Below are 11,937 nucleotides of genomic sequence, written 5' to 3' on the forward strand. Positions count from 1 at the left end.
AAACCCTTAACCATATGAAATGCTCAATAGTAATTTACTCATTAACTTTAATAACAAAGAAAAAGAAATTATTCACTTCTATGTCACTGACATAGAAGTACCAGGTCAAAGGGAGAATGATGGAAATTAAATACTGATTTCTCAAGGAGATACTGCTCACTGATAAATCCCAATCTAGGTTTTTATACCCTAAATTATATCTATCAGCTTCCTCATTTAAGACTTAAATATAAATGGTTTTCTAGGTCTACATACGAAACTTGAAACATTTTTCATTTTGGTTATTTTGACTATTTTCAAGAGAGAAGATGAGAATTTGTTGAAAACGGGTTAATCATTCATCTTTAACAATTTCTATTTTAAACTGTAATACAGTTAACCTTATTAGAAAAATCTGCTGTAGTCATTCATATCTCCCAAAAGATGATAAAAATAAAGTTTACACTGATTACCACTTCCATGTTTCAATTAGAATCTTGACATTCTAGAAACAAATCTTAATTAAAAGATAATGTAAATGTAAAAAAAAAAAAAAATAGAAAACTGCAGCATTTCTGAAGGAGCATCATACCTGACTTTTCGAGAAGTTCAATTACAGCTCTGGCCACAGGTGAAACAAAACATTCGTGGGCATCCCCACGAACCAGCTTCCCCAAGTTTATATCTGTTACTCTGAAAGCAAAAATAAGGCAACTGGTAAGTCAAAACTGGGTCAAAATTCACTCATTGGCAACTTACATGAATTAATCTGAAATAATATCCAAGTCAGTGTTGGACAGGTAGCATATATTAAGTTATTAAACGTAAAATAAAGAGTGGGCAAGAATAAAAGCCATTAGCTTCTTAGAGCAGCCCCTAAGGAAATTTGGCTGTGGTCCTGTGAGTCAGGATGGGTGATCTGGCTCCGCACTATAAAATGTAACTTCCTTAAAAAAATTTAAAGAACCCGTAAGCTCCCGAAATATTATATGATATTTAAATGATATTAAATTTTAAATGATGTTAAATATTAAAATAATTTCTTTCCTCTCTTAATTACTGACATAGTCGACACAGTAGAATAAAAAAAAATCACAGCAGAAAACTCGTTTAGCAATTAGAGTTGATTATTTTCTTTTATCTTTTCTCACCCATCTACATCCTTTTCTGGCTTCAAGGCATTGAGGACTTTGTTGCTAAATGAGTTCTCGGAGATCTGAAGGGCAAGGCCATGTACTCTGGTGTCTTCATTAATCTTCAAGATTTCATCTATAATCTAGGGAGGAAAGACAACTAAAATGTGCTTTGCCGAAATAAGACCCAACATAAGAAGTTTTATATAAAAAACAGATTCATAAAAATGCATCTGTTAGAGTTTCTTTTTTACTCCTTGTTAAAGACTTGGTGTGAAGCACAAGGAAGAAGTCTATTTTCTCTTTTCACCATGTTGATAAAAGCTCAAAAAAAAGGCTTGGCTGAATTTTTTTTTTAGTGACTTCTCAGTCTTTCTTATCGCTCTACTCTCTGCCAGAACAGAACAGAACAAAACCAAAGCTCAAGACTTAATAAAGTTAAGACAGACAAAAGACATTCACTGTCCACGATCATGTTTAAGGCAAGCAGACTGTCAACTGTCCAGGAACGCCAGGAAGCATGACTCTCAGGCACTGCATCTGGCCCGGCCAACCCAGTGTTTCAAACACGGTATGTTCAGAAAAACCTTACTAACCATGACAACCAAGAAGTCGTCACACAGGCCCTCGTGGTCTCTGGATCTGAACGGCACACAGAAAGTATTTCCAAAGGTTTGTGATAGAAAAACTCTAAATACAGATATCTCCTTTCTATAGGAAACACTAAAATAATTCACTGTTTATGAAAAAGACCAAAGTTCAGTTTGGGAAACTAATGTAATAATAGCTAATGAATGGCTAAGTATGTCTTTAAATAAGAAATATTCTGTCCTCTTTCTGTTTACCTCTATTTTATGCCAGGTGAGAAAAGATTCATTTCCCTTAATATTGTTTGTTCATAAATAAGAGAGGTACTAGCCTGTGACACGGATCTCACTATGAGGAAGGGTTGGTTTACCATTTTCATTTCACTGTCTAGCAGAAATCACTACGCCATGAGAAGAAAAAGCTTTCTGATGTACAAACTTCAGAAAAAAAAATTTAATCTCATCCATCCATCCTTCTTTCATTTATTCAATAAATGTTGAGTGTTTTGAGTACCTACTGTGACCAGTTCTAAATAAAGGAAATAGAATAGTAAAGAAAATATTCCCGCCCTCATGGAGCTTATATTCTAGTGGAGAAGACCACCAATACCATCACGACTAACAACAACAATAATAATACTATAACCCTTGAAAATGATAAATGATGTAAAGAAAATTAGAACCGGGTAAACAGGGTAAACAGGGTAAACATCTGACAGGGTGATGGCAGGTGAGGAGGCTAGTCAGAGCACGTGACCTGTAAATCACGCCCAGAATGATGAAGGCACTACTGTTACATGTAACTAGGATGTGGTAGAAGCGGCAACAATGAAAGCTTAATGAATTCAGATCTTCACTCTTTTCCAACATGATAACACCACGCAAATTCACATTTATCGAAATTTCAAAGAAAAACAGGATATCAATGACTCCTTATCAAAAAAATAAGTCAAGGAAAAAAAAAGTCAAGGGCTAACAATACTAGTGGCAAAAGAACCTAAGAAATGCAAATTCGACTGCAGACAATGGGTGTCCTTCTGCAAATGGACAACAGATTTCTCTGCTTTTCGTTAATACTGGTACAACAGGTGTCAATATTTGTAATATATTACAGTGGCAAATGTGGCAGAAACTTTTTGCCCAATAACCAGTTTCCCTTCTTACTTAGTAACAAACTCTTGATTTTTATCTGTGATGAGTGATCTAAGATCACCTGGTGTAAAGACTCCATTTCCCAGCTTCCCTTGCATCATAGCCAAGCAGTTAGGTTCAGGCCAGTGGAATGGAAGCAGAATTGTGACTTTCAAAAAAGGTCCCCGAAAAGAAGAGATTGGTGGCCTGTGTTTGGCTTCTGGCCTTCCTTTTTCTTGCTGGTGATAAGAACTTTTTGAACTGAGCCCCATGACCCTGAAAATAGGGCCAGTTAAGAATCTCCCCACCCTCTGTGTACTGCTAAGAGCCACATTCCCTGGTCGACTTAGTTAAGACTCACTGATACTGCCTTATCTACCCAGGACAAGGCCAGACTCAGATGCTACAAATTCCCATTTTTTTTTGTTGTTGTTGTCTCATAAATGATTAGCTGAACTACTTGTCCCCACTGATCAATCCAAACAAAACGCTTGTTAATCACAGGTTCCTAAACTCTGGCTTACTCTCATTCCGGTGAACAGACAAGCCCCTTCTGAGAACAGGCTGGCCTCGGGCACAACGTTCGCTGATCTGCTATCTCATCCAGCTGCCATTTCATCCCATTTTCTCAGAGTTGGGTTCTTTCTACCCTTCTCGATCCTTTGTAGGGGAGAAAAACCCTTTTGGCTCATATCATTGGCATGTGGGTCTACGAGTGCTTTCCTTATCGCAATAGTCCTTTTCCCCACCTTGCAATAATCCTTTTTAACTTACATCTCTCCTTAGTAAGTCTGGGTTTGTTTTTTTTATTTGACACTGGATAAAATGTGGATGTGACATGTAGAGTTGAATCTGCCATCGTGGATATGAGGTAGCAGACGAAGATGGCTGAGCGGCAAGGTCAGAGGAGCCTGAGTTTCTAATGACTTTGCGATGTCATTACACCAGCCAGGGACAGCCTGCTTCCAAATTTTATTCTTGTACAAGAAAAATGAACTTCTGTGTTATTTCAGATTCGGCTGTCTGAGGTTTTCTATCACTGAAAGTCAAACCCAATTTTCACTGCCACGGCCAGTCTGAAGAAAAGCTGGCCAGGAACCCACGGCCTGGGGTCCAGTTCCTTCACCACGACTTACAGGGGTGGCCGCTTCCCTCTGGCTTGCGATGACCCTAGTGAAGGCTGCCATTCCTGAGGGCAGGAACAACTAAATCACATGTGACAGCAGCTAAAGAATCCTAAGGGTCTTTTTTATCAGCTGCCCCAAAACATGACCCAAGGATTTACAGAATATTATCCCCGGAAAGGATCCTGAAGATTATCTCATCCTATTCTATTGATAAGGCAACCCAGAGAAGCCAAAGGAACTGCCGGCGGGCAAACAATCTGTCAGGACAGAGCAAAACCAGAACTAATCCTCCAGACGCTGCTGCTGACAGCCAGACCATTTTTACTAGGTGACGCTGCTGCTACCACTGAAGAACAACAACCAACAGCTCACGCCTTCGACAGAAACATGCAGGAAAGGACAAACAGATCAAGGAGCACTGACACTAGAGGGAAACGCGAACTCCTCCCTTGAAAAGTTCAGTCAGAAGAAAAGGTTCGATCTGTTTCAGCCACAACCAAGAGATGCTAACGGGTCCATTAGGTCCAAAGAGGAGAGCGAAACGGGAGTTCTGCTGTGCCGCTGTCATTACCTCGTCCTCGCCGCTCTCTGGAGGAAGGCAAATGTGAGCGATGTTCAGACCAGCCTGCAAAGAGAACACACGGTTATTTTATCGCGGGAAGAGAAAGTATCGACAGAAAAAATTAAAACGGAGTTTTGAAAAGCAACGAGATGCTCACCTCCTCGGCCAAATTCTGATTTACTTCCTGCATCAAGTTATCATCACCTGCCTGAGGAAAGGGGAGCGAGGAGAATGTGACGACATAAAAACATCTTGAAAAGGCACAAAACATAATACGGAGACTAATTTTGTGTTTATACGTGATCTAATCACAGAGATGATCGGGAAGATGCAAACAATAAATAAATAAATCTTATTGCTCATAAACGGGGACCAATGGCTGTGTTTATCCACGCATCGGATTCCCAGTTTTTCAAATTATGTCACTTTTTACAACTAATAGTCCTCCTGAGGCACAGTTAGCCGCAGAGCCAGCGTCCCTTTCTAAAAGAGGACACCCAGGCAGAGTCCTAGGAGGTCCAAGTCTCCTGAGTCATTTTTCTTTCCACTCTTCTAGCTGGCCTGTCTTTGTAGGGGATGTGGAGACACGTCCCAAAATGCAAGTAACTGGAGCATAGCTCTAGAGTCTCCAAAACCACAGCGCCGATGGAACTAACACTCCTATTTTGATACATTAAGTCCATGCCAAAAATGACAGTAGCAGCCCAACTGTTGTGCTGTGTTGGTTTACAGGCTTGGCTCGCCGCACGATTTCCCTGCACCTGTCATCACATGGGCGTGCCAAGAAGGATGGCAAACGGTGCCAACTGCAGTTGGGAATGAAGCAGCCGCAGCCAAAAGATGTGCTCGAAACGTGGAAGTACATCTGACATGTAATGGCTTTGGCTCCTCGAACTCAGGCAGGCTTTAAAAGACTTAGCAGTAAGATTACCCAATACCATGTCTCAGCAGCATCTGTCTTCCACAGAGACAAAGGGGAACCTTTCCCCCCTAACACTTTTAAATCAGGATAAGCGTTCATGAGCACACATGGACCACAATAAATCCTGTGTAATGGAACTTCTGTGAGTGCCAACCTCCTGACCTCTGAAAGCTACCCACATCAAAAGGAGAAAGACTCCTAAACGACATGCTTGGGCGGAGGGGTACCCTAAACTGTAACCCCATGGAAGCAAAATGACCAGAGGAAGGGAAGATGACAGCAGTTCCAGCTGAGCCCTCTCTTCCCTCAGGGGACTGGAGCTCTGCATACAATTATCTTCTGAACTGGAAGGTTTCCTAAGATAGCAAGACAGAACCACATTCTCAGCTTACCTGAATAATAGCAAGAACCGGCTTAAAGGCAGGGTTTTTTTCTTGCAATAAACTCAGAACTTCTTTGGAATTCTGAATGACTTCTCTACATTGAGAAAGAAAAACAAGATACCATGTCTTGTTAATGACTAGACAGTGTGGGTACAACAAAGTTCCTCAGAAAGTTTGTTACCGTAAGTGAACATAATTAGACAACATAGAACGTGTCCCAAGTGGAAAGTGCAGAGGGGAGCGGGAAGGATAATAATGAAATTATGAAATACTGATCGTATAAAACATGATAATCTAATTTTAAAAATAAGCAGAGGTAAACCGACTGGATGTTAACAGCAATAGTCTAGGGGTGACTTTTTCCTCTTGTATTTTCCAAGGTTACTATAATAAAGGAGTCTGGATTTCTTTACAAAATAATCTTCTTCCACAACACTCCCTCCCTTTCTGGAAAAAGAGTTGGGGTCCAGGGAGAAAGCAAACACTGGTGGAGGGAGGGGAGTGAAGACAGGGAGTTGGGAGGAGGCCTGCTCTTGGAAAAAGAAACGGTGGCTCAGGACAAATTCCAGGTCCCAGAGTTTAAAGAAGGAACGGGAAGGGAGAGAGGGAGGGGAAGCAAAGGAAATGCCGCGGACATGCTGCGATGTGTCAGAATCCGATCCTCTCCCAAAGCCTGTTAGGGAGAGAGCCTCTCGCTCCTCTGGGCCCCACGTTCTGCATGCGGACCTCCCAGAAGTCCCAGTAGGGGCCACCTCCACCTTAGCACCACTGGGGTGCTAGCCCAGAGCGGGCCAGACCTAGGTAAGGTGTGAGTCGGGCTCTCCTTCCGCAGCCCTTCTGAGAAGGGCGATTCCAGAGACGGCCTTCACCACCATCCCAACGAATATTCCTCACCTGCATATGATGTTGGCTTTTGTTCCCCTCCCATGATAAAATAGACAAAAAGCTCAGCCAAGGCCCTGCCCACTGTTAAGCTGGGGACCATCTTTAATGTGTGTTAGCTGGATACGATGCTGCCGAATTAAGGCTGCCAGACATTTCGCAGCCTCCCTTGCAGCTAGCTGTGGCCCTGCCAAGGAGTCGGGGAGGCAGTAGCCGATGTTATTAAAAACGACCAATTTAAGTACATCCCTGAATGCGGAGCTTATTTACTAACGACATTCTACATTTCCACTTTCTAACTTGTTGCAAAGGCTGAAGAGGTACCCGTGAATAAATATAGTGAAGATTTCCAAAACGGCCTCTTCCAAAGACAGCCATCACTCTTCCAAGAAACAGTGCAAGTTGGAAGCACCAGGGAGGGAGCACTTAGTAAACCACTGCGCTGGCAACGAGCACCTACATTATGTGTAATAGTAAGAGTGGTAACGATAAAGTCGCTAATGAAGGCTTGCAGTACCGGGTACTTCCTGTGAATACCGCCATGCATTTTCCTCTTCGATAACAGAATTCTGAGTTTTAGCTCCATATGGCTATCCAGCTGGAGAGCACATTTCCCAGTCCTGCCTGCACTTCGATGGGGTCATGTGACTAACCTCTGGCCAACAGGTGAGGACTGCCAGGAGAGGAGAAATGAACAGCCAAGAGGAAGGTACACCAGCATCCGGCCCCCTTCCCCTCGTGCTGGTTGGGAGACCCAAACAGCTGCCTATTACCTAGACCTGAGCAGTGAAGACGTATTATAGGACCATCCTTCCTTCCCTGGACTGCTTCCCTCTGGATGACGAAGTCCACAGTTATTTCGGGGTATTTCATTAAAGCAGCCTAGCTTATTTCTTACTTTACACACAGGTCTGATCTGGGAGGAGTTTTAATCTAATCAGGTTAGATTCAATTTAAGGTAGAAAATGAAAGACATATCATTGTTTTACAAACCACTAAGAAAAAAACATGCTGTCAATTAAAGTGTGGCAAATCTTTTCTTAACATAGTGTGAGTCTTAAAAGAACTTTTTAGACCTACTTAGACAATTTTTTCTTATAAACCACTCATCTATGACATGAAAAGGAAAACATACCCCCCCAAAATTGAGATATACCTAAAACTTCTTCACATTCAGGGTCTGACTCTTCCAACTGTTTTGACTGTGAGTCCCTGACGTTAGTCTTTTCCCCCCATAATATCACTCTCTGTGCCAAAGGGTTGGTAACGCACCATTTCCTAAGAGAACATCATTTCTGTCCCTGTGGTTTTCATTAAGTTCCTGACATCTACTCTGCATGTTCTTGATTCTACCAGATGTCCATGGAGAGTTGTCACACAAGGACCAGAAATCTCATAAAATGACCCTTCCATGACTTGTCAACGGATATAATGGGGAATATGGTCACCACTAGAAGCGACAGGTCACTATGCTTTCGTGGGAGATTCTTTAAGTTTTCTGATACATGTTCATGAAATAAATCAAGAACTAACATACAGAGGTTCCTGGATGTCTACTCCAGGTGACTTCTCAGCTAGGGCCACCTTCCCTTTTTCTCCAAGTCCTGGGGGAATCTCTTGGAGAAAAGTTTTGTTAGATGATGCATGTAAGTCAAAAAGGTACAATGATGTGCACAGCTATGGCCAAGTTCCCACAGGTACAGGCAAGAACAAATATACTGTGATTGACAGCTGGCCAACAGTTAAAAGGCACAATCAACTGAAAGACAAATAGCAGTTTTGGAGATATTAAAAATGTGCTTCAAGAGAGTGGAGGTACATGGCGTAAAGGGGGACAAATACGTGGTGAAAGAAAGAAATCTAACTATGGGAGGTGAACACATAGTATAAATATAGATATGCCTAACTGTTAAAATGTACAGCAGAAACTTATTGGATTTCATTAACCAATGTCACCATAAAAATAAATAAATAAATTTTAAAAAATGTGCTTCAGAGAATCACTTTAGAAATATCCATGACAATCTTATAAAGTAGGTGATATTATAGTTTCAATTTTGTATAGGGAGAACCGAGATCAAATAGCTTGCCCAAGCTCTCATAGCTATTGGTGGTGGAGTCACATTGCAAAGCAAGGCACCTGTCTCTTAACCATAATCCTATGAAACAGCAGTTCACGGTACGACACTTTCTTCTTCCAGTTTAGAAGGGGAGCTGGAAAACTATAGCCCACCAGCTAAGAATGGCTCTTACATTTTAAATGGCAAAAAAAAAAAAAAAAATCAAAATAACAATATTTTGTAGCATGAGAATATATGAAATTCGAATGTCAGCGTCCGTAAATAAAAATTTAAATTTCGTGAATAAAATTTTGTGAGAAAATTTTTTTGCTCTCATGTGAAAGTACCTACATAATATCTATTTTGACTTTTGGTTTGCAAAACCTAAGATATTTGCTATCTAGTCCTTTACAGAAAAAATGTGCCAACCCCTGGGTTAGAATGCTGTAAAAATAGGGTTGCAGCCTCTTCGCTGAAAACCTGCTCCTCCCTTGGCGTGTCCTCTACCTTTTATCTTTCACCGCCCAAATTAAACAGGGCTACAGCCTTCCTTAGAGTGGCCCATCTCCTTCTAAAAGATGCTTTTAATAAATCTTACCTCTCATAAAAAAATACTGTAAAAATAAATAAAAATAACAGCCAACATTTGTTGAGAGCTTAGTAGCGCCATTCCCTGGCCTAGGCATTTTTTGTTCTCTCACGTAGCCCTCTGCAGTAGACACTGTCATTTTCTCCATTGCAGTGAGGGATTTGAGACTGGCCAGCCTGGTGCAGCAGGATCCTGACTCAGGCGCTCCACTGACCATTCTCATCTCTAATCAGTCATGGCTTTAAATGAAAGAACATGCATGAATAAACCCCAGGAATGACCCAAATTTTGTCATTCATTCGCCAACCACGCCACAAGTCCCTATCCAATACCAGGAACTCTCCAGCAGGAAGAACCTAGCAGTGAACAAGACAGACAAGGCCCCTGACCTCACCTTTCATTCCAAGTGGAGGAGAAAGACAATAAGTGAACAAGAAAGTTTCAGGTAGTGATAAGAGCTACTCGGAAAATAAAACAGGGTGATGCAGCAGTGGTTTCGCCTCCCATACTATCTTCAGCCCCTCGCCCGCCGGTTAAGATGAGTACAGTTGTAAACTAGTTAAAATCTAATGACCGGAAGAGACCTAAAGTAACTACCACATTCAGAGACCACCAGGTGAACGAAACAAAAGGCTCCTTCGGATCATCGTCCACATCATAAAGAGCCTTGGAAACAAAGAGGGGGAAAGGCAATTAGTTTTAGAATGAAGGACAGAAGGAAAAACGAAGAGGATGTCAATAAATGGAGGTGGTCCTAGTGACATGGAACTAGGAACTCTAGTTGGGGTGGGGAGGCAGGCAAGGGTTTTCCCGACACCTCCAGGTAAGTCTGAGCGCTTCACCCTCCGCGGTCTCGGTCCCCAGTTAACACACGTCCCTAGGAAGGGCGGGACAAGGTTCGTCCCTCTCCCGCTGAGCGGCCAGGACTGATGACTGGCCCGTGGAGAGGTGTGTGGGGGCGGGGCGCGCGCACGTGGCGTCTCCGGCTGGGCGGGGGCAGGCTGGGCCCCGGGTTCCCACAGGTCGCCCCTGGGCGGGCAGAGAACTTTAGAAATACAGCTGCGCCCGGGATTCCTTGCCCACCGTGCGGCGATGCTGGGAACCAGTCAGCCCCGACTTCTCCCGCCGCATCCTGCTTACTATCGGGTGGGCGGGGCTCCACGTTAACGTGCCCAGGAAAAAATGACGTAATTCCAAAACACGCTCGCCCACTCGCAGGAGGTGGCGGCGTTTCGGGAGAGAGCAAACTTCACCCCACAGTGAGCCTCGGGCAACCAGCGTTCCGGAGGCGGAGCCCCTGCCCGGCCAGGCGCCGGAAAAGGGCCGGGCCGCCTCTCGGGAGCCCGCGAGGCCCACCGCATCCCCGCCCGACCCCGATCCGCGACCCCCAACCTCGATCCGCGACCCCCCACCGCCGCCTCCCGCCTCCCGCACCCGGCCGTACCGCCCTTTCCTGCCCAGGCCGCGCCCCGCGCCGTTGCATCAGAGCCCGCGGCCAGGGCGCACGTGCTGCGGGCCATGCGAGCCAAGCCGCGCGGCGCCCGCCGGGGATGCCCGCGCCGCCCCGTCCCGTCCCGCGGCCCGAGAACGCCCGCGTGGGTCCCCCTACGCGCCCCGCCCGCCCTCCCGGTGTCCGCGCCCCTCCTCCCCGCCCGCCCGCCCGCGTCCCTAACAAGTTGGCACCAAGCACTCGCGGCCCCGCGCCCTGCAAAACCCCCACGGAGGCCCCCGGGGCCCAGCCGAGACCCAGGCATTCCGGCCGCCCCACCTCCTGGGTCCCTGGCCGGGGCAGCTGGGGACCCAGCCGGCGACGAGCACCGGACACTCACCTGACGATCGAGTTCCGCGCCGGGGGTGCCTGGCTGCCTGGACCGCGGCTGCTCCCGGCCTGGGCGTTCTGCTGCCGCTCCTGCCCCAGCAGGCCCTTGCCGCCGCCACATCCGCCGCCACCGCCGCTGCTGGTGCGACAGGGCGCTCCGAGGCGGCGCGGCGGGCCCGCGGGCTGCGGCGGGCGGCGGAGCTGGCGTAGGAAGAGCGGCAGGCGCGCGCTCATGGCGCGGGCGTTGCAGCCAGGAGGCAGCGAGAGGGCTGGAGCGAGGGACAGCGGGTCCTCCCGCCACGCGGAGATGCGGCTGCAGAGCACCGAGGCGAGGAGGCGGCAAGTTCCTCCTGAGACCGCGGGGCGGGGGCGCGGGGGAGAACGGACGCCAAACAGGAGCACCGGGTCCGGACGGTAACCGGCCAGTGGCAGGAAGGACCTGTCTCTTCCTCCTCTGCCGGAGCAGAATCCCCTAGAGGGCACTGCACCTAGAGGCCACGAGGATGGGAGGGCGGGCGCCTGGGGGACGAGGGTGCTGCTCGGCGTTTGTCAGGACACCAAGGGCAGGCTTTCTGGCACTTTGATCACTACTCAGAATTCGGCTACCAGTGAAAATCAGAGGAGAGAGGATCACGAGGGTGGGGCTCAGGCCCTGCCCTGAGCCCGTACACACCGTTCCTCTGCCCAGGATGCTGATGCCATCCTGTCTTCAGGCGGCAGTTTGCTTCCTGGAAGGGCACGTGTCTGTGTACCAGGCTTGGAT

At 46.1% G+C, this 11,937-nt stretch overlaps 1 protein-coding gene and 1 long non-coding RNA gene across 3 annotated transcripts in view; one reads left to right on the forward strand and one right to left on the reverse strand.

Moving 5' to 3' along the window:
- MTHFD1L (methylenetetrahydrofolate dehydrogenase (NADP+ dependent) 1 like) overlaps nt 1-11,839 on the reverse strand; it is a 167,009-nt gene extending 155,170 nt beyond the window's left edge. The window contains exons 1-6 of one of the 2 annotated variants that reach the window (XR_005650379.1): nt 11,185-11,839; nt 5,834-5,918; nt 4,677-4,727; nt 4,529-4,582; nt 1,131-1,255; nt 572-672 (exon numbers count right to left, since the gene is read on the reverse strand). Coding sequence is in view for 1 of the 2 variants with exons in the window: in XM_039851354.1 (XP_039707288.1) it covers nt 572-672; nt 1,131-1,255; nt 4,529-4,582; nt 4,677-4,727; nt 5,834-5,918; nt 11,185-11,408 (640 nt within the window). In the remaining variant the exon portion in view is untranslated. The remainder of the gene's footprint in view (nt 1-571; nt 673-1,130; nt 1,256-4,528; nt 4,583-4,676; nt 4,728-5,833; nt 5,919-11,184) is intronic. The other variant, XM_039851354.1, reaches the window with a different exon arrangement.
- The window catches only part of LOC120593487 (uncharacterized), a 5,385-nt gene continuing 3,140 nt past the window's right edge, over nt 9,693-11,937 (forward strand). Inside the window, exon 1 of the long non-coding RNA XR_005650382.1 lies at nt 9,693-10,178. This is a non-coding gene — a long non-coding RNA (uncharacterized LOC120593487). The remainder of the gene's footprint in view (nt 10,179-11,937) is intronic.

Source organism: Pteropus medius, unplaced genomic scaffold (genome assembly GCF_902729225.1).
Source record: "Pteropus medius unplaced genomic scaffold, Ma_sr-lr_union100, whole genome shotgun sequence".
NCBI classification, from domain to species: Eukaryota; Metazoa; Chordata; class Mammalia; order Chiroptera; family Pteropodidae; genus Pteropus; species Pteropus medius.